The sequence below is a fragment of the Apodemus sylvaticus genome, chromosome 5 (assembly GCF_947179515.1).
Source record: "Apodemus sylvaticus chromosome 5, mApoSyl1.1, whole genome shotgun sequence".
NCBI lineage: Eukaryota > Metazoa > Chordata > Mammalia > Rodentia > Muridae > Apodemus > Apodemus sylvaticus.
Window position 1 is genome coordinate 129,730,403 of NC_067476.1, and position 24,660 is coordinate 129,755,062.

Here is a 24,660-nt window from a genome sequence, read left to right on the forward strand (position 1 = left end):
AAAGTCAGAGGAGAACATGCTGGAGTTGGTTCTCTCCTTCTATCATACAGGCCCCAGACATGAAAGCTAGGTTATAAAGCTTGACAGCAGGTGCCTTTACCCACTAAGCCTCTCACACCAGCCTCACTCCTTCATCGTCCCTCAGCCCTTCCATCCTTTTGTTCTTCTTCACAGTCACTCAATAAAATCCAAGTCTATTTCATCCATGGCATGTATCTGAAGCTAAGCCATGTGCTAGGCACACAAGCTTTTTGAAATATGTTTTACCAGGGGATAGAGAAATAGCTCAGAGGTTAAAAGTACTTGCTGGTTCTTACAAAGAACCAGAGTTTGGTTCCTAGCACTCACATTGGGTGACTTATAACCTCCTATGACTCTAGCTCTGTGAGATATGACTCCCACTTCTGGCCTCTGTAGGGACCTGCACACACACACACACACACACACACACACACACACACACGAACAACAAGTAATAAACAAAATTTAAAAATTAATGCCTATAAAAGAATAAACCCTGCACATATGTGATTATACTACATAGTAACAAAGCAAGCATTTTATTTCACCACTGAATAAGGCACATAGTCTAACCAGACTTTTGGTGTCACACTCTAAGGAGCTTGTCACTGTTAATACAAAGGGCAATGTTAAGTACTTCCAAGGCCAAGAGAACATACACATGTACCCCATGCCCAAGTTCTACTACTGCGCCATTAGAAGGAATGAAGACATGTTGGGACCAAACTTATACAATGCATAGTTCTTTTTTTTTTCCTAGAGACAGAGTTTCTCTGAGTAGCCCTAGCTATCCTGACCAAGCAAGACCAGGCTAGTCTTGAACTCAGAGATCCACCTGCCTCGGACTCCTGAGGGCTAAGATTAAAGCATGTGCTACCATGCAAGGCTACAATAATCTCATTTTCAGGAAATAAACATATTTTTTGGCTTCTTTGATAGTTTTGTTTATTCCACACATAGAGTCATATTTTACTGTTTCCTTAGTTACATGCTAATTACACTAAATTTTTTTAATGTTCCCATGTGTGTGTATGTATGTACGCCTGTCATAATTGGCACACATTTCCATAAGGGTTCTCCATAGCACTTCCAACAAAAGCATTATTGCTGCCTGGAGCCAACACTATGGGTTCTCCCCAGTTCCTTCACCCACTACCTGCTCCCTCAGTCAGCCCCTCACTCTTCCTAACAAAAAATTGATTTACTCCTTCACAGAGCTGTACCCACTGGGAAGACTAACATATACCCCACCCACAGGGAGTGGGCCTGATGTGACTGAGCCAATTACGATGGCAACATAACCCTTGCCAGTGACAGCCATAGGCCAAAGCCTCTGACAGTGCTGATCCATCCGCACAGAAGACTGATAGAAGTACAGGGGAAGTACTCATAGCTCCGGAATAGACATAAGGAAAAGCAGCTTTTTAATGCTCTGGGTATCATGGGTATCACTCCATCCGGGTGGCTGTGGGTACTTTGACACTCTGAGCACAAATCTGTCTCAGTAGGGATGACACAGCAGAGAGGCAGGAAGCCTGCACAGTCAACCTTACAGAACAGCTAGATTATCTCACTCTGGTTTGCCCTGCCTGAAGACAGGCAGGACCTCTTTATATAGAAAAGAGAAATACCTTTTATCCATTTATATTTAGTTTTGTCTTAGTTATAGACAAATACATTTGTAGACAGATGGCTGAAATAAATACTAGTACCAATTGAAAGGCTCACAGAAGCTGGGCAGTGATGATTCACACCTTCAACCCCAGCACTCAGGAAAGACAGGCAGGTGGATCTCTTGAGTTCAAAGCCAGCCTGGTCTACAGAGTGAGTTCTAGGACAGACAGGGCTACATAGAGAAACCCTATCTCGAACCCACTCCCATTAAAAAAAGAAAAAAGAAAAAAAAGAAAGAGAAGAAAAGCTTACAGAAATCACATTAAATATTTTAAGTCAATCATTCTTGTATACTGTTTTTTTCTTTCTTTTTCTTTTTTTTCTTCTTTTTTTTTTCTTGTATACTGTTTTAAAATGGACTGGGACCATTTTATATCATAATGAGAAGTTGGAGACAGAAATAGAACAGGTAAGCAAGACCTAAATGCTCATTTCTTACCTGCCACTCTCAACAGCTAATAAAACAGAAAAGTGGTGAAGAAGGTGGGGAAGGCCATCAAATAATGTCTGTGTCAAATAACTATTATTAATCATATAATAATAGCCTACAAAACAGCTCTGCATAGGGTGACTCAATTAACCCTTCAGCAACAACAGCAGGAAAGTACAGTCTTCACTGCCTGTAGAAAAAGGGTTGGAGAAGGCAGCTCCAGCTCAGACCCCACAGGGCTGGGCTCCCCACTGCTCAGTTGATTGGGTTCACACTTACAAAAAGTGGTGAGAGAGTGCAAGGAAACACCTAAAAATGCACTTCGTTCCAATTTGCTGAGAAAGAGACAAGGCATAACTACAGATTCATTTTAAATCCAGAAGGGGGAAAAAAGCCTAGCAAGTAGCTTATTTTATTTTACATTTTTGCATCTTTATGAGCGTAGTATGTAAATATGTATGTGTGAGTGTTCCCATATTTGCAGCTGCACATGCATATTAGTGTACATTTGTGGACACCTAAAGCTATTCTCCACATTATTTATTAAGGCAGGGCCTCTCGCTGAACCAGACCTCCTGATTCCCTGATTCTGTCTAGTGTGGCAAGCAAGCTTGCTCTGGGGATCCAGCCTCTACTAGTTCCAGCATTTACATGGCCCCAAGACTTTTACCTGCATTCTAGGGATCTGCACTCCAGTCCTTGAATTTGTGGGGCAGGTGCTTTATCCACTGAGTCATCTCCCAGACTCCATATTTTAAAAGGGTATCAGAGACAGTGTGCAATTGAAATTACCTTCTTCCTGGACAGTTAAAAGGGTGGCTTTTCTGTAAAATTGATTTAACAAAGATTTAAGTGGCCTTTCCTCAAAGGACTATCTTTACCTCTAGAGAACCATAATGATGTTCTTGCTCTGTCATCAGCCTAAATTAGTGACCTCTGTCATATACATTACAAAGTACACAAAACCCCTTGTCTTTTCACTGGGAAGGAGCCACTCAGCATACAATCTGCTGACAGTATGTAAGAGCATAAAAATCATAACCTACCATGCTGTGGATTTGGTTAAACACTTGTATTATGCTGAGTTCCCAAAATTGCACAAGAGTCCTGCATGTAAGACAATGAGGGTCCCTGCCCCAGTTGGTTCTGACTGGTAAATAAAGTTGCCAGTGGCCAATAGCTAGGTGGGAAGACAAAGGTGAAGAATTTAGGATTCACAGGCAAGAGGACCAAGAGAAGGAAGACAAATAAGATCCAAGCTTGAGAGCTGCAGAAGAGAGAGCATACCAAATTATTTAAGAAGAGTCAGGGAAGAGCAGCCCCAGGGCCCTCCCTGCCCCCACTGGGTCTAGGATAGCAAAGATAGAATAGATTTTAGTAAGTAATAACTCAGCAGTATCAGAGGGGAGGTGTTAGCAATGTGGAGGTTTTGCGTGTGAGTGTGCATGTGTGTCTTTCTTTCAGGAACTCAGAACACTGGGGTGGGTGGCAAGGAACCCCCACCAGCGCTGGCAGGGCAATTGCTTACAGCAACACTACAGTAGTAGGGGACAGTTTGTTACAGGAGCCCAGTAAAACACAAGACAGCCATGTCAGGATAATTAAGTCTCCCCATCCTGGTATGCACAAATGTTTAAGGTGCCTTCACAAAAACACAGTAGTAGAGTATGTATAATGATAACTCGTGTAAAACTCTGTGTGTGTGTGTGTGTGTGTGTGTGTGTGTGTGTGTATATGAGTGCTCACAAGCACAAGTGAGCAGGAGAGAGGAGAGAATATGCACAAGCAGAGAGCAAGCTTACCCGAATACCAGCAATTGATAAAGGACTGCAGAATTTTAAATGACTTTTTACACTACTCAAGCTCACTCATATTATTCAAATTTTCAAAATAGGTATATTAAATATGCAACCTTCCCCCCCAAAAGAGCTAAAAGAAGAAAACATGCTTACCAGTGTTTTGTAAAGAAACAAAAAAATGTTTCAAAGCTGGAATACTATACAAGAAATTAGCAACTTTGCAGTCTGTACATTGAATACACTATTCTTTAAATTTGAAAATACAACTTTTCAACTCTGAAGAAAAGTTAACACAAACAATATATAGAATAATAGCTTTAGCATTTCTAAAAGCAGCAATTTACACAAATTCCCTGTCCAATATGTGCAGTACACTTTAGGAATAGCGCATACCTTGCCCAGAATGCTTGATAATGATCTAATTGCTGAAAGGAGATTCATTTAGGAAGGGTTGTGTACCTGAAATTCAGTGGAAAGGATAGAAAACAGAACTGGGCAGCAAGAGATGCTTATGTTATATTCAAGAGCTTGCACTGGGTGGAAATAAGCAAACATGGACACCTTAAGATGCAAAAAAGGTGATGAAATCTCCAATCACAACAAGCTTTCATTTACAAGACCTAGTAGCCTTAGACTATATGAGTCAACCTCTTATTCTGCCAGACAGACCAAAGTGCTAATGAGATGGTCTAGGCTCAGAAATGACAGCTCTGGGAGTCTACCAATACAATCCTCTTTCTGTACCTAACCTCCTCTTGCCATCTGACTTTGAATCATCGTACTACAGGTGATGGGATCTTCAGCCTGGAGACAACAGTAAGAAGACTCAGGAAAGCATGTGGGATACAGCCAGGGCTTTGGAAAGGACTTGAGCTCTCAAGCAGAAGAGCAGGCACTAACCATTAAGCTGATCTCTAAAGAGGGAGGCAAGGGTTTATTGATTTGCTGGGGTGAACTAACATTTTCTCTGAAGGATCCGAGAGGTTTAGGCTACTGCAGCCACTGAAAGCATACTGTAGTGGTTTGAGTGAGAAAAGTCATCATATTTGAATCCTTCATCCCTAGTGGGTGGGACTGTTTTGGGAAAGAGTAGGTGTGGTCTTATTGGAGGAGTTGTGTCACTGGGGGTGGTGTGGGGTGGGGGGGGTTGGCTTGGAGGTTTCAAAAGCCCAGTCTGCCTCCAACTTGCAGACAAGTAAGCTCTCAGCTACTTCTCCAGCACTGAGCTTGCTTGCCTCCTGCCATGTCTCTGCTAGGATGCTCATGGACTCATCCTCTGAAACTGGGAGTTTCTTTAGTCATGGTGTCTCTTCACAGCAATAGAATAATACAAAACAGTACAACAGAACATATACAAAAGTGGACAGAAAAAGACACCTGCCATGTATTCAGTGTTAACAAGCTGAGGGTCCAGGAACGGAACGTGTGTGCCCTGTCTTCTTTGGTAAGCCTGGTCTCAACTACCCGACTGAGAAACACAAGGCTCAGTGACACTAGTTCATATCATAACACAATTAATACTAAACCAAAAATCAAAGTTCTCACAGGTCTTTTTATTAAGAAACAGAAAAAGAGTTAAAAAATGGCAGAACACCTGCAATGAGCCCCCAGCAGGGTCTGCTGCCATTTGTCATCATTTGCATAGCTGGATCATTACTGTTCTGACCCACACACATTTTTCTGGGCTCAGTCTTTTTCAGCCACTGGCCTGTTTCCCTTTTCCTCCATGTCTGCAGTGCTTTCTAATTGCCTGTCCTTTGCCTATTACCCAATTACCAATACAGTCCATTGTTGGGGGGTCGCAGCACATGGTCCAGAATACTCTACCTTTCCTGTTCCATGGGCCACAGTGTTCATAGCCTGCATCCTCATCACTGGTCCCTGCAGAGTGAGGAAGGACACAAACTGTGTGTCCCCTCTTCCTCCACAAGTATGTATGCCACAGATTCTACACCATTCAGTTGTCCAAACCCACTTCCTTCTCTCTTCTCTTTTGTCTCTAGCCATTGCCCAGCTTAAGACAAAGGATTTGACTCTTCATAAAATAAACTGTGTTGGCTTGAATGAGATTTCCCACCCTCACCCCTGCCTCTCAGGCATTTGAATATTAGGCTCCCAGTTGGTGGTCCTATTTGGAAAGGCTTAGGAAGGATGTCCTTGCTGGAGAAAATTTCTGCCTTCAAGGTTTCAAAAGCCACGTGTGATCCCAGTTCACTCTCAGCTTCCGGCTCCAGTCACTGTGCTACACTTGCCTGCTGTGATTGATGGGCATGAACTTACCCTCTTTAACTGTAAGCCCCAAATAAACCCTTCTCTCTCTAAGTCCCCTTGGCCATGGTGTTTCATCACAGCATTAGAAAGGTAACTAATCCATAGCAATAGAGAGCTCACAGTAAGAGAGCCAGTGTCTGGTGAGTTATTCAAGCAGGTCTACTTACCCAAACAGGAAGCATAGCAATTCAGCCCCTCTGTCACCCGCTGGGGTTCCTATCTTATCTTTCCCCCACCTGGCCTCACCCCTGCTCCTTTTCCTCTAACTCTGGGGCTCTGGGGCAATTCCAAGCCAGTTATGACTTGAAGCCTTTGCACTTACTATTCACTTTCTTTGGACTATTGTTTCCTAAAATAATGACAAAGTCACTACCTTCTCAACTCAGGTCTTCAACAAAACATATCAGAAAGCCTCTTCTGACCCCAACACAGGCATGTGCACAGGGCAGGCATGGGCACACGCACCTTTACCAAGATCCATTGTTCTACTATCAATACTCAAAATTACATTATAAACTTTTTGTTATTCATAATATTGCCTGTCTTGGTAGAATGAAAATCCTGAGGGCTGGGCCTTGATTTGTGAATACCGGGTGAGTGAAATAACTTAAATAATTCTCTGGAATAACTTAAAAACCAATGGAGAGTCTTTATTCTAGACAGATTTAACATGCTCAAACCTATTTCTTCAAAAGACAGTGATTTATTTCTCTCAAATTGGATAAGTAATCCTTAAATATAACACCATAGATTTTACAGAATATCAACTAAGAATTTCTCAGTGATTTGGAACAAAAGTTAGTGAACTTTGTGGTAAAACAGGTATCAAATAGGGACACTGCCAGTGTTGTCTTGAGCATGAATCTATGAGAATGCCTTCTAGAACTTTCTCAGAAATAAAGGAGCCAGAAAAAAGGTTCCATCTGTAGGAAGAGAACAAGAAACCAACCTGACTCTTCAAGACACCCAACCCCCTCACCAGTCTTTGGCACAGGAATGGGGAATGACCCATGTAAGGCCAATCAGAGAGGTTCGCAAGCACTGGGGTAGATTCTTAGGGAGGGACCAGACTCTGCTCATGACTCACTAGCTCTGGAGCTATGTCAAGCTGGCAAAGCCAGAGCTCATCTCTCCTATGCCTGGAGAGTAGGTCCGAAAACAAAACAAAAGCACAAAAACAACAACAAATCAACCCAGAACAGTGAGTGAAAAGAACTATTTCAGCAAAGGAGAGGTGAGAAGAGAGAATGGACCTGAGCTGGGGAATGCTCTGGTCACCATTTACACCGGGCAGACAGCCATATCTCAGGCCACATGTGACCTTTCACTGTTTCATTGTATACTCTGACCCTTCCTTCAGCAGGCACTGATTTGTAGTTCTTGCACACATGGGTGTTGGCTAGTATAAATGCTGACCACATCTTTTGGCCAAAAATAAAGAAAAAATGTAAAATCCAGTCAAGCTAAACAGAAACATCCAAGTAGCAGTCATGTGACTGCTTAATGGCTATAGGGTTCCTTTGCCTGCTGATACAAAAAAAATTTTGAAAGGCCAGACATAGTGTTGCCTACCTTTAATCCCAGCCCTTGAGAGGCAGAGACAGGAAGATCTCTATGAGATGGGAGCCAGCCTGGTATAGATAGTGAGTTCCAGGACAGCCAGAACTACAGAGAACCTGTCTCAAAAAAAGTTCTGAAGCTAGAAGTAATGGCTATAATGTATTACAAGAGATATGCCTCCAAACTGTTTACTTTTAAATGATCACTTTTATGTGAATTTCACTTCAATAAACAAACATGCAAGCAATGTGGGAACACTTTTTTAATAGAATAACCTTTAAGTATAGCAAGTATAAAGGAGGGAATTGGGTCAAATCATATATCCATTTTGAAGATCACTGATATGTATTAAGCTATTTACCAGAAAGACTATACTAAATTATAGTCTTACCAAATATGTATTAGAAACCTCACATGTATGTTATTGGGATGGGAAACAGTAATTTTGATAAATGATAGGTAATTTGGTAACATATTTAAGTTTATATATCTTACAGTATTAGTAAAGTATGACATTTAAATATGGTCATAGCTCTCATTTCTCTGGTTGTGACATATAACCATTATAATGTTTCTTGTTAAAGTATAGGAGTTTTTATGAACTGAAGATATAACTAATTTAATTTAATATTGTTCCACTTCCTTATTTACTTTTGATTTTAATTGAAGGTGATCTATTTGTATATGTACTTATTTTAAGAGCACCAGAAAGAGATGGGAATATTCTTTCCAAAATAAATATTTGCCATGTTATACATAAAGGCACATGCTGAGGAAGATATGTAGACACTCTGCCTGCCTCTGCTTCAAAGTTCAGAGCTCTGTGTCAACTCTAGTACATCAGGCCTAACTGGTTCAAACACACCCTTATCTTATCAGACAAGGTCCATAGAGAAGACAGAGGTTTATGTTACAAATATAAGCAGACAGAAATAAACTAACTTAAACTTAAACGTTTGTTCTTCAGTTCTTCTCTATTCTGTGCAGGTTGAAAATACTACTAGGTATTCAATTATTTCATTGTTAAAAAAAAAAAGTTGGGTTTTTTGTTTGTTTGTTTACTTGTTTGTTTTCTCTCCAGCTATTAAAGGGGATAGTCAGTTTGGGAGTTGGTGAATTTAAAAATCTGACAATATTTCTCCTATTTTGTTTCCAGGAACACCATCCAAGCCATTCCTCACTACCCCTCCTCAGTTTACCCACATGGTTAACATGTCCCCTTTGCCCACAGAAACACTGGTTCCTTACATCTGCTCTCCTTGGGCACCAAAGGCCTGGTCTGATCATTAAGTTCACCCACACAAGGGGAACTTAATTCATGGTCTTAAATAATATGTGCTGGCATCTTCTCACTAGTAAAAACCATATTTAGGACAGGAAGGTTCTCAATTTTTTTTAAATATCCATATGGGTGACTAGATCCCTCCCAACTCAAATCTATATAATAATTCAATATAATTATTCTATATAATAAGTTCTATACAGTAAATCTATATAATTCTGAAATTGTTTATTTGTTTAAACTCACTTATCCAGATTTATAGTGTAAACCCTGACATCCTGAATGCTGCACACATGCCTGGCACAGCACTGACAGACATACAGCTGCTAAATGATTAGGGGCTCTAGAGCTACCTGCCTTAGGGGCAGACACTTTTAGTTAGAGAACTTTTAGTTAGAGTCCTTATCCTCTTTCTTTCTTATCTATAAAATGTCTCAATTTCACTTGGGAGCATTAAATGAGTTAATATGCATGAGAGAACAGCAGTACTGGGAACAATGTACCAGTTTGTTTATTTATTTTAAAAAGAATAAATAATCATTTTAAATTTATTTTTATTATGTTTAATTATTAAAGGAGTATAATCACATGACTACAGGTGCCCATGGAAGCCAGAGGTATGTTTAAATCTGGAGTAACAGGAGGTTGGGTGCTATCTAACATGTCTTCTGGGAACTGACCTCTGGTCCTCTACAGAAAAAATACAAGTTCATAACTGCTGAACCATCTCTCCAGCCCAGGCATTATTATTCTAAATAGAGAAATGTGTTACTAAGAGACATCAAGATGAGCAAGAAGCTGCTGTGTTTGCCATAAACTTCATTTAGTGCAGAAGATGAGGCAGAACACAAAAGGCACGAATCGAAAGAAAATGTGCAAGAAGCCAATGAGAGTAAAAATGCTGTGGGATTTTTGCAGAAAGGTAATTTCAGAACAAGAGGACAAAGGCAGTTTATGTGGAACTGCAATGTGTGTGTATGTGTGGTGTGTGTGTGTGTGTGTGTGTGTGTGTGTGTGTGTCCATCCTGTCCCAGAATCATTTTAGACAGCAGGATGGAAAACATTTGATAGGGTAAGAGAAGGGGTCTTGGTGTGAGTTCTCTGAGATGTGGACAGAATTACACACGTGTGAGACTGATTGGGAGAAATACCTGGGAGACAGGAAACCTGGGAAAGGCATGTAGAGGTTTCAGACTACATGGCGGTCTGACCCCTGGAAAGGAGAGGAGTGAAGAACACTGAGCAGAGATATCTTGGACTGTAGGAATAAGAGGAATCTCATGACAAGGCTGTCTCTGGAGGCACCTGGGTCTCTAGAAAGAAGCTAGGTTTGTTACTCAGCTGTGAGAAGCTTGAGAGAAGTTCAGCTTTGGAAGAAACTGATGGATACAGAGGGCTGCCAGTCAATCCCACTGTATTCAGCAGGAGCAAGAACCCTACATTCTCAGCCCTCCTACAGCGGACCACAAGTAATGTCACTTTGCATGTCCTTGGCAGATCAATGCATATGCAGAGCAGAAATCTTACACACACACACACACACACACACACACAAACAAACAAAAAATAGAAGACACAATCAGTGAGCTCCTTGATTCTATCAAAGTAGTTTTTTTCTTTTTACTAAATCACAACTCTAACAGCAAAATCAAAGTCCAGATTTACTGTTGGAGACTACAAGGACTCTAGCTGATGTTCAATGTCTTCTAGATGGAAACAGTGTCAAGGACACAAAGGGTCACAGTATCTCCATAAGGCAAATACTTTAAGATACAATTTCTGTATTTCATCTAATACTCAAACACCAGGCTCTGATAATATATTCTGAATCCTCTCTGAAACACTGTTGGAACTGACAGATCTGGGAGGCTGGTACGAGGGAAGATAGCCTGAACTGCAGAGTACCATAATACAGTCAGACACCGACACTTCATAAGCTTCTTTCATGATTAGAAAGAGCCTCTGGCTTGAGGTGTCACTCTGATTGGCTGGAGAACATGAGAAAAGACTTTGGACAAGGACAACATGCTACCTGAACAGATCTGTCAATGCTGTGAGTTACAGCTTACATGAGGTAAGTCACACAAACCCTCACATAGCACAGTCACAGCCTGCCAGATCACCTCCTACAGTGCAGTCCCACCTCATACCCACCCCAGAGCACGTGAACACAGAGTGGCAGAGCTGGCAATGTAACATCTGCTCTGCTAAACTAAGCTCATGTTACACAGCTCTCCCTGCTTCTGGCTGAATGCCTTTTTACTCTGAAAAGAACAGAAGCAAGCCTAACATGTTGCCAAATTTCCTTATTTTAAGAGGATATGTGGCACAGCAGACAGAGTTTGACATTCCAAGTTCCTATCACCACACCAGCAAGAAAGCTGGCTCAAGCAGATGTCACCACTGACCTCCAGAGAAGAGACTATGTCATGAGAAATCCCTCTGTTCATATCTCTGTCATACAGTACTACATTTTTGCTCCCTTTAATAATCATCCAATGAAGAAGCATCCTCCCATCAAGCCCCTTTTCCTGCCCACCCACACTCTGTGGTGCTTGTGTGTACATGTTGTATGTACATGTGCATGCATGTGCGTATATATGTATATGTATGCATGTGTGTACAGGCATGCCTGTGTACTTGGTCAGAGGTCAGAAGAGAATGCTGGGAGTCCTACCGCTCTAACACTCTCCTTATTCTCTTGAGAAAAGGACTCTCCCTGAAACTGGGGCTACTCCAGAAATCCCGAGAGTTTCTACTCCACTCAGAGATAGGGGCCTCTTCTATGAATGCTAAGGATTTAAAGGCAAGTCTTCATGCCTGGCCAGTCAGTGTTCATATCACCTGAGCCGTGTCTGCAGCTCTCCTTTACCCCATCCCTCTGCAGATCACACCCTTCTTATTAATTCTTCCTCTTACTATCAACTCAAATTCCCCTGGTTCTTTAAAAAATACTGAAAATTCATACCTCCCCCTATATCCAGTCTCAATATGGAATGCCTCTTACTAGCACATTGCCTGGCCATCTTTTAATTGCAAAGCCCAGACACGCCTTTAGCAAAAGCAGGATGAGACTAATTCCTGCAACTGGGCAGCTCAAGGGTAGAACTGGCATAGACACACTGGATCCTGTAGCTCACACAGTATCTATAGTGCTCCCTCAACCCAATCTCTGAAGGCTTCCCCTCTGAGTACTGGGTTCACTTTAAGGTAATGTGTTTTCCATAAAATGGAAAGACTAAGACCAGGCACCTTCCCAGAGCTTTCACTGCAAATGGACAAAGACTGTTTTTCTCTTGGCATCTAGGTTTCAAATGTTAGGAGAAGCTGGGACTCCCAGACCCTTCCTTAAGATAAGACATCCACCTTCTCTGCTTCAAACATTCCAATGGGTTCCCACTGTCTACCTACACCCAGTACAGAAGCTACTGTACATTTAACTCCTTAGTGCCTGCAGGATTGTCTTTGTAGTTCTGTTCTCTGCCAATGTCCTTATCCACTTCTTATCCACCAGACAAAGTCCTTTATCTATTATTCATACCCCAACTCAGCCCTGACCTGCCTCTGGAAGCACTGCCAACACCTCCAGGAGGCTTGGTGGAGTTCCTCCCTGGATGGTGACCACCTTCATAGCTCCTTCCAGTTCCACTGTATGGCTCTAAACACTGTGCAGAAACTTCATCGTTTAAGCATCTGCTTTTCCTACTGAATCCTAAGCCTTGACCTTATACCATATGTACTGGCTGGTTTTGTGTGTCAACTTGACACAGGTTGGAGTTATCACAGAGAAAAGAGCTTCAGTTGGGGAAGTGCCTCCATGAGATCCAATTGTGAGGCATTTTCTCAATTAGTGATCAAGATGGGAGGGCCCATTGTGGGTGGTACCATCTCTGGGCTGTTATTCTTGGGTTCTATAAGAGAGCAGGCTGAGCAAGCCAGGGGAAGCAAGCCAGTAAGGAACATCTCTCCATGGCCTCTGCATCAGCTCCTGCTTCCTAACCTGCTTGAGTTCCAGTCCTGACTTCCTTTGTGATGAACAGCAATGCAGAAGTGTAAACTGATAAACCCTTTCCTCCACAACTTGCTTCTTGGTCATGATGTTTGTGCAGGAATAGAAACCCTGACTAAGACACCGTACTATTTGAATACACAGCAGACATATACACAATTGCACACATATCTTCATATACTAAATAAAACAAACCAGAGTTCCCAAATTGAATTTTAAAATCTCAAGAATAAGACAACTTGATAAGTAACAGTTACTACATTTACATATTAATTGTTCTTAATTTAGTAGTATAGTAACTTTGTTCTTTTTTAAAATTTTCAAGGTTTAAATGGAATCAACTGCTACTTTGAAAACACACACACACAATTTGCTATAGTTTTACCTATTTTACTCAGTTTGGAGACCAAAGATCAGTATTATAAACAACTTGAAGAAGTACTTAGGCTTGCCCAGGAGTTAAGTGCTTAGCAACAAAATAAAAATCCAAATTATAAATATTTATAGGAAAATATTTTGGGCCTACAAATAATCTCTTTTCTCAGAACAGGCCTTAGAAAGCAATCCTTCTCGGGTATCACACACTGAGCACCTCAGCTCAGATGGTGTCCCTGGGCTCACCTTTCTCAGGTCTAGACAGCCTGAATCCCAAAGACAGGGATCATACAAGTGCACAAAGTTCATCTTACATTCCAGAGGTTACAGACACACTGCATTAGTGATTGATGAAAAACCAGCAATGGGAACATTGGCAAAGCCAGTTTGCATTCAATTGGCCAACTAGAAGAGATCAAAAAAATGCCTGCAAGGACCTGAACTTACAGTTCCCAGCCTTTTCAAGTTGTGCAAATACCTCACTACCTGCCAGGCCTAAACACAAAACCCAATGAACTGAATCAGAAAGCACAAAGGAGCCTTTTTTTAAAAATCTTCTGCCATGCTCAAGTCAAATAGGATCTTCCAGATCTAGAACAGACCAGAATGAGAGCTATGAATGTTACAGAAATTTTACAAGACAGGCAGAACCTAGTAGGTTTTGTTTATGTATTAACATTCACTCTGGTGGGTAAATATCTATGCTGATGTGTAAATATCCTTTTAAATCAGATAACTAGCAGAAGTACAACATTAGCTTTTTTCCCCACTTTTTATTTTGAGTACATCTCACTAAACTTCTGAGGCTGACCTTGAACTCAGTTTGTGGCCTAATGGGCTTTCCTGTTTCATCTTCCAGAGTAGTTGGAATTAAAGGCTTCTATCACCAGGCTGGGCAGCGTTATGGCTATGAATATCAGCTTGTCAGCTGGGAGTCGGTAGACAAATGGTTAACTAACTCACTGGACCTCAGTTTCTCTGCTGCAGGTTGAAGTGGGAGCTCTACCTTCATCATAGCTTCGGAAAGCCGATGAGTTCATCGTAATGAAGAATCATATCATGGTTTTCTATCCTCTCATTAAGTTCCCAACCCCACATACCACAATCTCATCCCAGACATTCCACTTGGACCTTCCTTTTCTCACACTTAGCCTGTAGTACATCAAACTTGCCATGCCCCATCATTAGCTAGGAACCCTTGCACCTCCCTAGCTCCATCTATGATACTCTCATGATCCCAAATGCCCATCACCAATCATCAAACTGTTAAAAGGGGTGTGTTGCTAGTCAGACTAAAGTCAAAAGGGAAAGTCTATTCTAAGGAAAAAACACCAGATGGTTTAGAGGTATTACTGTAATCAGAAGAAGAAAGGAGGGTAAGGGAGCAGGAAGGGAGGGAAGGGGAAGGGAGGGACCAGGAGGGGACAGAGAGAGGGAAGGAGGAGAGGGGAGGGGAGGGAACAGAGAAAGTGAGGGGGGAAGGGAGAAGAGGAGAGGGGAGGAGGGGAGGAGAGGGGAGGGCAGGGAAGGGAAGGGGAGGTGAGGGGGGGAAGAAAGAAAAAGCTGAGCATGGCACCACATATATCTGTAATTCCAGAACTCATCAGGTAAAGAAAGGAAGATGGAGAGTTCGAGGCCAGCCTAGGCTATTGGATTATAGTACATAGTGCTCACAAATGTTTGAAACTAAAAATGAGAGGGGCAAAACATGAAGAACAGTAATAACTAAATACATATAAGGAGCTAGGGAGAGGGCTCAGTGTGTAAGAGCACTTGCTACATACTCAAGTATACAGGACTCCAGTTCAAATCCCTAGTACCCATGGTTGCACATATACCTACAGCCAGCTAAAGGCTGTGCAGAATGTCGAGACAGAGGACCTCTAGAGCTTCCAGGCCACCAGCCTTCCTTGCTCCAGGTTCACTGAGAGATCCTGTCTTAAGCAGAATGGAAGAAGGCAGAGAATGACAGAGCAGGACACCTGATGTCCTCCTCTGATCTCTGTGTACATGTATACACACAAGAGTATGCATAGACTACACACATGTAACTCATACACACACAAAATAAATGAGTAAAGTAAAAGGCAATACCCAGAACTGTAAGTGAACTTGCCCCTATTTAAAGCAAGTAGAAATAGAAAGCCATACTTTGCTCTATCAATGGAGAGAACATCTGTAAGAAAATGGCCTCTAAATCTTGAATGTCACAGCCTCCAATCCCCAAGTAATTCCTATTAATCATTCTCCAGCCGGCATTTGAAAGCCCCACTGCACTTGAGGTAGCACAAGGTCTTGCTGCTCTTATCTCTCATCCTGGCCTTCCTCTTCCAACAATCCACTGTTTGCCTGTCCCCTCTGACAAAACTCTTCCAAGGAACCTTTGCCTCTGCCTCTCCCTTCCTGATCCATTATTCTGGTATTCCCATGAGATGGGCAGTCTTCTTTATTGGCCTGCTAAAAAGTCTCCACACAAACTCCCACCTAAGGATAGGTATGCGCTTCCAGCTCAAGCAAGCTGAACCGTCTCTGATCTGGACCACCAAGTTTGCCTCAGACTCTAACTCTGAGCTATACAAGGCTCTACGCAAGCATCCTCTGTGTCCAGGACTCTAACTCCCAAGGGATACAGATGAGAGTCATCCTCCTGTGCCATTGCCATATGGATATCTACTAACAACCCTTCCGTCTCCCGCTGGCTGGAACTGCCCTAGCCTATCCTTCTGTTTTCCCAAATTCCAGTCCTACTACCAGTAGTCACCAGCCATAGTGTGATACCGTGCGTGTGAAATGTAGGACAAATATGTGCTCTGACTGTATAATCGACACTGGATTTCAAACAAGTCATATAGACAAAGTACTATAAAATTATTTATTAGCTTTTATCTGCTGATATAATATATTAGGTTAGGGGGCCAGAGAGATGGCTCAGCGGTTAAGAGCACTGACTGCTCTTCCAGAGATCCTAAGTTCAATTCCCAGCAATCACAACCCTCAGTAATGAGATCTGATGCCCTCTTCTTGTGTGTCTGAAGAGAGCAACAGTGTACTCACATACATATAAATATATACATACATACATACATACATACATACATATATACATACATAGGTTAAATAAAATATATTTAAATTAATTTCACTTGCTTCTTTTATATCATAAACGTACTTTCTAGAAATGTTTAAATTATAAATGTGCCTTATATTTTTTAATGTCTTTTGAAATAGGATCTTGTAGAGCTGACTGACATAGAACTTTCTATGCAACCCAGACTAGTCTCAAATTAACAATAATGCCTCTGCCTTTACCTCCCAAAGGCTGGATTACTTGTTTGCTGGAGCAATACAGTAATATACAGAAGTTGTGGGGGGAAGGGTATTTGTTTAGTTTATTCAGTCAGTTACTTTCCTGATGATAACTTAAACAGCATAAGGAGAACTGAAGTATCCCCCTACCCCGTTCTTCCCAATAATGCATACAAACCATCTAAAATGCAGCCCTGTGGAGAGCCAATCTTAACAATATAATCAGCTATCCAAGTAGCACTGAATTGGAGTCATTATAATCCTGACATATTTTACTCTCTATAGTTAACCACTTCTCCACAAGTTCTCTGAAGTACAAACTCTTTTCAAAAAGAGAATAAGGCCATACCATTATATAAAATAATAAAGAAGAGTAGAGAAAAATACCTCTTAAAATATGTGTCCTATTAACATTGGGAGGAAAGCAATAAAGAAGAATCTAGTAAATGCCTGCTCCAAGCTGATGTCATTACGTATTATACTCACACCACACCATATCCCTTTACCAGAGTAAAAAGCGGAGGTTCAGGAACAGGCTAGGTACTACCCCAAGTTCTGAAGCTACAAGTTGCAGTGGCAAGCTGCAAACTCTGGTCAGTAGCATCAGCCTTATATATGAAAAAGTACCAGCCCTATTTTACTTGAGTGAAAAACAAGAGTTTAAACACATACATAATATGTAATACTAATTAAATTCATTCTGTTCAGGTTGCCTTCACATTGACTTAACTCCTCTCTTTCAGTTTAATAACACTTTGTCTTTTTTAAAGGTAATAACCAGATAAAATATTTGATGCTATGGGAATTAATACTTTAATGTCCTAGTTTTCTTTAAGGTCTTCAACCTACAATTGTAAAGCAAAAGTTTACACCAAATATTATGGGCAGAACTCCTCAAAATTTTTTTTAATTCAATTTAATTTTTTTTTAACTTATCCAGTTTACCTCCTGTTTACTGGCCCCCTCTCAATCACCCCTACCATAATCCTTCCCCACCCCCTTCTTCCTGTATCTTCTGAGCAGGTGGGAACCCCTCTGGGTATCCTCCCCACCCTGGCACTTCAAGTCTCTGCAAGACTAGGCGCTTCCTCTCCCACTGAGGCCAGATGAGGCAGCCCAGCTAGAAGAACATACCCCACGTACAGGCAACAGCTTTTGGGATAGCCTCCACTACAGTTGTTCAGGACTCACATGAAGGCCAAGCTGCACACCGGCTACATATGAGCGGGGAGCCTAGGTCCAGCCGTGTATATAGAATTCATCAGGTTTTTGCTTTTGTTTTTGTTTTTAAATAGAGCACCTAAAGTTAAAGATCACAGTAGGACATAAAGGCAACTTGGCCATCATCAACAACAAAAGTATTCCTAATGAAATATAGAAGAACTCTACACTACAAATAGTATTTTAAACAGATTTTATTTTTGAGGGACAAAGGTATTTCTTTTTTCACATATAAAGATGTCTCAGAGTTTAAGAGCACCTGCTGCTCTTGTACAGAATTCTGTTCCCAGTAGTCCCTCAGAGCAATTCACAATCTCGTTTAATTCCAGCCCCAGGGGATCTGTCTACTGGCCTCTATGGTTACTATACTCACCAGTGCAAAGCCCACCACACACACACACACACACAATATAATCATAAAATATAAAAATATATAAACATAAAGAGATGCCATTGGCCAAGTTCAGAGCCTATCCCTGCCACCTACAGCTGGAAGGAGACACACACCTTACTGGAGAAATTAAGGAGACTCAGACCTGAAAGTATCCATTTTCTCTGGATGGTAACAAAGACAGTGTATCTCTAAGAAACTACTTGATCTAGGTTTTCTGTCTTTATAAATGTAGCCAACTTAATCTTGGCCTTCTTGGTCAGAACAAAGGTTTAAATTCTTCAGCACAGAAAAAGTTCCAAAGTATCAAATGCCTTAAACGACTATTCAATTCTTTATCAAGAATGCCCCTGCAGCAGGAACTAATCAGATACTAAGGACCCAACACAAAGCACTTGTGTGCCTGGGCATTTCACTACAGGAAGGAGAAAGTTCAACTTACCAAGAACACCACATTTTGCTTTCGGAAGTCCAGAAACTAATCCTTCTAATAGTAACTGATTTACATTCATTATAAACTGAACACACTAAGTGTAATATCTGGGAGTCTGAAATAGTAACTTCAGTTGTCAAAATCTGGTGGGTTTTGAGGTGGGGAGAGGGGGAAGGAGTTTTCCTGGCAGTAGTGGCAGTTTTGAGTTTTATATTTGGTTGGTCCATTGGTTGGCTGGTTGACTGGCCTATCCCCCACTCAGAGATAGTTTACACAATATAAATAGAAATAATTAGCAACTCTTAATCTCATTAACAAGAATGCTTAAAATTCTCACCTATAAAATGAATTCTTTTGTGCTCTATTTTCTCAAGTGACAGATGGTCTAAAATTTTAAAAACACTGGGTTTTTTAATTTTTATTATTGTTCCAACAGTAAATATATGTAGAAGAAATGTGTCTTTTCCTTGGCCCCCAAATACAGATAAGTCTGTCCACAGAGAGACAAAGGGCTTCTACCTTGAACAAAAGTTCAGACAGACTGAAGTCAGACTAGAACCAAGTAATACATAGCCAAGCTAAACTACACATCACCAGCAGCAGATAACCTTGTGGACACTTCACACCCACAGGGGAGAGCTTTCAAGTCATCACAAGTCAATTCTAGGCCCACTTGGGCTCTACGGAACCTCCACCCTGCAGGCCATAGAAAAGGAAGGTAGAGGGAGTAATGGTTGTCATTCTGGTTATAAGGGAGAGGCAGCCTCCCAGAACCCAAAGAGAGCCTAGCTTCCTCTGAGCAGAACCGCCTTCACACCAAAGACCCAAGGAAACTCTATCAGCCAGACCCTTTCACCTGCCCCCCCCCATGTAAATTTAAAAGAGAGACGCGCAGGGGAGAAGAAATGACATCTAATCTGTCCTAAGATTGGCTGAAATCAGTCTTATCTAAAGTCTTACACTCAAACACAGTAACATTTTAAAAGGAGAGTGAATGAGAGATGGTAGTTCAACCAAGTCTGTGAAGGTCTTGGTCTAACCCAAGTTGTTAAGAATTTAATTTTTTAAATAATGGGAGAGGGAGGTGGCAGAGAGGGAAGCGTGTGCGTGCGTGTGTGTGTGTGTGTGTGTGTGTGTGTGTGTGTGTGTGTGTTTTCAAGCCCCGCGCCACTTGTTCTAGGTTTATTTCCTGGAGAGGACAGCGTATAGTCACCTCTGTGCCTGGCCTCCAGGTTATCCGAGGCTATGCGCCCAAAAGAGAATCTTCGCTAAGTTTACACTTGGGACGACAGAGCAGCGCCCAGGGCCAACGTACTGCCTTCAGGAACAATGCCTCAAGGGTCCCGATCTGGGCTAGCAGAGGTCGGCTGCGCACCATCCCCAGCTCCCTACATCACTCGGACCTGAGACCCCCATCAGGTCCACGCCGCGGGTGGGACCCGGCCCTCCCGGCAGGTGGCCTTGACCACAGCCCACGCCCCACGCCTCACCCAACAGCGCCCGCAGGTGCTTCAGGCGGGTCAGCACGTCCTTCTTGGGGTCCAGCACCTTCTGCGTGGACTTTTTCACATCTCCGTGGCTCCTTCGGGAGAACATCCCGCCGCGGTAAGCCTGGGCCCCGCCGGCGGGGCAGGAGGCGCCTGCGCCGCACGAGTCACTGCATAGGGTCGCGACGGGCGCGTGTCGCTCCAGCCACTAGCCGCCCCCCCTCCCGGCCGCCTCACCGCCTCAGCCTCAGCGGAGGCTCCAGGAAGGAGGGGCGGGCCGAACGGTCAGGGGCGGGGCAGGAAGGCGGCGTCGACGCGAAATCCTCGGCCCCGCCCCTCGGGTGCCTATGGACCGCCCTCTGGCGAGACGCACGCGCACAATCCGGACTGTTCACGCGCTAGGAGCCTGAGACATCGCGGGGACGCGCGCCCAGCTTCGAGTCTGCGCAGTGACCTCCAATCAGATTGCTGTGTTTTCCATTTGACAAGGAACTCGAAGTCCCGCCCCTATGTGGGCCGCAAAAGCTCTCGGGAACTGTAGTCCCCAGAAGAGCTGCGCCCTGCTTTCCAGAGTCCTAGAGGTGCTAGACACCACCCTTGAAACTCGTACTCCCTCCCCTCTATTGCCTTGCCTATACGTACCTCCTCTCTCTCCCCCTCTTCCCTCTCTCTCCCTCTCTTACACACTTTCCTCTCTCTCCTCTCTCTCTCTCTCTCTCTCTCTCTCATAGACACACACAAAGTAAGAAAAGGTGTAGGACTTTTAAATTTTGAGCCATTTTTAGATTTTTTTTTTAAACTTCTGGATTCACAGTAAGGAGCAAGTCAAAGCACTTGTGGCCATGTCAAAATCTGAACTCTAATTTCACACTAAAGTAAATGAATGGCTTTGGCAGCAGAGAAGAGTGGGCCTGCTATCCAGTGAGGTCCCGGCAGTCCCCAAGACATCTGGAACCCAATCTCAAGTGCAAAGGTCAGACTTGCCTCTCGCTTTGTGGAAAGAGCTCCTACATTATGCAAGGCCTCATAGCAATCCAATAACAGAACCAGAAATAGAACCTGAGGGACCTGACTCTCCAGCCAATATGCTTTTTAAGGCCAGATGCCTGTTCACTGAAGCAAGACTTTAAGGCAGAAGATGCTCAAATGATTTCTTACCAGAAAACTGACTATGTAATTGTTTTTTAGCATCCCCAAGGTTTGACATTTCGGCTTTATTAGCAAGTACCTAAAGTGCCAGCTTAGAGTCACAGTCACATGTTTTTCATTCAAATAGGCATAATTCAAGTGTCTTTTTCTTTAGTGGAGGAAAGTGCTAGAAATGTAGACATCCTTGAACTAAGCTCGGTGTTTGATCTATACAGGCACTCAATAAACTCATTAAATAAAATAAGATGATAAAAGCAGTCCTACACATTTCAACTCAGCATGAAAAACGTCTCTGTTCTTGTAAGTTCTATTTTTAGAGTTATCAAAATAGCATGGCTATGACTAAGATATACCCAAAGGAATATTATTCAGCCAAAAAAACAAAAACAAAACAAAACAGACTACAGACAGACCTAAGAGCATAAATCTCACAGACCCAGAGAGGCAATCTCCATGCTAAGGATGGCGGCAGAGCTGTTGCACCTCCTGCGTCCCCAGATGACATCGAAGATGAAGGCAACAATCTCCCCAAAACTGTTGTAAGGGGGAGAAGTGAAGCTGTCTCTCACACCATGGCAACAGTGTTTGCCATCAGCTGTTACCATCAGTTTATCCCTGTGCCCTGTTGCAGATCAAAAAGCACAATGTTCATTGCTCTATTCCTTCTCTTACACTGATTGAAAAAGTAAAATGAAATTATCTCACAGAAATCAATTTTTCTCTTGCAATGTGAGCTCTCGTTATCATCAAATATCTATTGAGGACCTATAGTGTAAAACCAAGATCCTAAGCCCAGGGAATGACAGATATTATAAGAAGCAGTTCCCTGACTGCCAGAGCTTGCAATCCAACTGAGGAGAAACTAGACAAATATATGCATTTCTGTATGCTAAATATATGGCACTGTTAAAGTCTCTGTAGACAAAAAACAGGCATCTATGCATATAAGTTCATCTCATCTATCATACTCACGGAGTGAAAACATAAAACTGCAACACCTGCCCCCTTTTTAAAAGGATCACATGTTGGTGTTTTGGTGCTTATTTATCATGTGCATATTGCTCATGACACTTCCAAGTTTGGTTTTTTGGTGTTGTTCTCAAACAAACAAACAAATAACTAAATCCTCTTGTTGGTCTGCAAACCCCTTGAGTAAATTATTCACCCTGCAGTTACTTATTTCTCCCTCAGGTTTTAGAGTGTCAAGTACTTTTCAGACACTCTATTGCCACCTTAATCAATAAATAACAAACATGAAATTCAAAGTTTAAAACTTGGGACTGGAGAGATGCCTCTGTGGTTAGGCGTCCTGGCTGCTCTACTACAAGAGCCAGGTTCAATTCCCAGAACTTACGTGGCGGCTCACAATCATCTATAACTTTAGTATCAGGGGTCTGATGCCCTTTCTAGCCTCTGAGGACAAACATACACCCAGGGCACAGACATACATGAAGACAAAACACCGATACACATAAAATAAAGATGAATATGTGGGGCTGAAGAATTGGCTCAGTAGTGAAGAGCCAATTCTGCTCGTGCAGAGGGTCCAAGTGCTGTTCTTAGCACCTATGTAACTCCAGCTCTAGGGGATCTGCCATTCTCTTCTGACCTCTGCAGCCACCAGCGCATACATAGCACAGACCCACACAGACACAACATAGAAATAAAAAAAAATTAAATCTAAAAAAGAAAAATTATCTTGTAACTTGCAATACAAAGTAATGCTACTCTGAAATAACTTCTAAAAAAACAAAAGCAAACAAACAACAACAACAAAAAAAAAAAACAAAAAAACAAAAACGGGATGTTACCAGTAGTCAGAGGTGCTGTCTGCCCTGGGTGTTTCCAGATTCTTGGCCTCTTATTGGAAAATGAAATAAAAGCCTACACAAATTGCAAAGAAGTGAAGAAACTTTATTTAAAGCAAAGCAATAGGGGCTAGAGAGATGGCTTAGCGGTTAAGAACACTGACTGCTCTTCCTAAGATCCTGAGTTCAAATCCCAGCAACCACATGGTGGCTCACAACCATCTGTAATGAGATCTGACACCTTCTTCTGGTGTACTTACATATAATAAATAAAAAAAATCTTAAAGAATAAAGCAAAACAATAGAAAAAGATCAGAATATACAGTAGTGAGCAGCAGCATGGGTGAAAATACTTATAGTTCGGGGGGATCAAGAGAAGGAATTATTTAGTTATGAAAGGGTGGGTACTTCTTCATCTTGGTTAATAGATATGAATTATGTAAGCTTTGCTCCACGATGTGTCTATTTTAATCATATGCATGCCCTGTTACGCAATAAGCATAAGACAGTAAATAGAAAATCCATTTGGGTAGACAGTATCATCTTACTGAGCATGAACCCAAACTTGTTTGAGTTAGATCATTCTTTCTATTCTGACTGAGTTGAATCTGTCTACATTTGATGGTCATTAAAGAGAGGAGAAATGTACTCCATTGTTCAGAGAGGGGTGTGCTTACAGCAGCAAGTGGGAAGGTCCTTGGTTGCTAACAAGTTGCTAGGTGCATTGTTAGAAGTGAAGTGTGTGTGCATTGTACATTAAGGTAACAGTCTCAGGCTGCCAAGTACATTATTATTAGACTAGCACTGTGAATAAAGCCAAAACCAATTAAAATCTAGTACTACTAAACTGCTTCCTATACTTCCCTGATTCAGGAACGGTGCTTGTCTAGCATGCATAAAATTCTATGCTCTTTTCTAGTCTCTCAAAGTGGACATGGCATTGCATGCCTAGAAACCACCCTCCTAGAGGAAAGTGAAGGCAAAATAAGAAGAAAAAAAATCTGGAAGGTCAAGGTCATTGTCAGCTACGAAGAAAATTTGGGGTTAGCCCGAGCTAGAGACTCCAAAAAAAAAAAAAAAAAAAAAAAAGAAAGGAAGAAAGACAGACACTGATAAGGCACCTACAAGATGGCAATGCTATAGAAAATGTAACTGGAAGAGAATATATATGATTGAACAAGTCATACAAGGGAAAATCGGCAAAATTATGTACTTGTTCATTACCCCAGTAATTCATCTAAGAGTATACTGTCTCCTCCAGCCTAAAACTGAATGTGAAGGAATCATCTTCCCAGCCTTTTTCTAGTACCCAATGGAGTGGGTCTAACAGTGTCTCTTAACCCTCCACAGAATTCCTCTGTGTTCCAATCTCTAGAAACTGCAACTGAAACTTTATTTGGAAGAAAGGTTCTTTAAACATAATTAAATTTAAAAGTTTGATGTA

At 42.0% G+C, this 24,660-nt stretch overlaps 1 protein-coding gene across 5 annotated transcripts in view; it reads right to left on the reverse strand.

Annotated features, from left to right (window-relative positions):
* The window catches only part of Ralgapa2 (Ral GTPase activating protein catalytic subunit alpha 2), a 294,943-nt gene extending 274,415 nt beyond the window's left edge, over positions 1 to 20,528 (reverse strand). For all 5 annotated transcript variants that reach the window (XR_007977973.1, XR_007977974.1, XM_052183817.1 and 2 more), the window contains exon 1: positions 20,263 to 20,528. Coding sequence is in view for 3 of the 5 variants with exons in the window: in XM_052183817.1 (XP_052039777.1) it covers positions 20,263 to 20,368 (106 nt within the window). In the remaining 2 variants the exon portion in view is untranslated. The remainder of the gene's footprint in view (positions 1 to 20,262) is intronic.
* Positions 20,529 to 24,660: the final 4,132 nt, after the last annotated feature.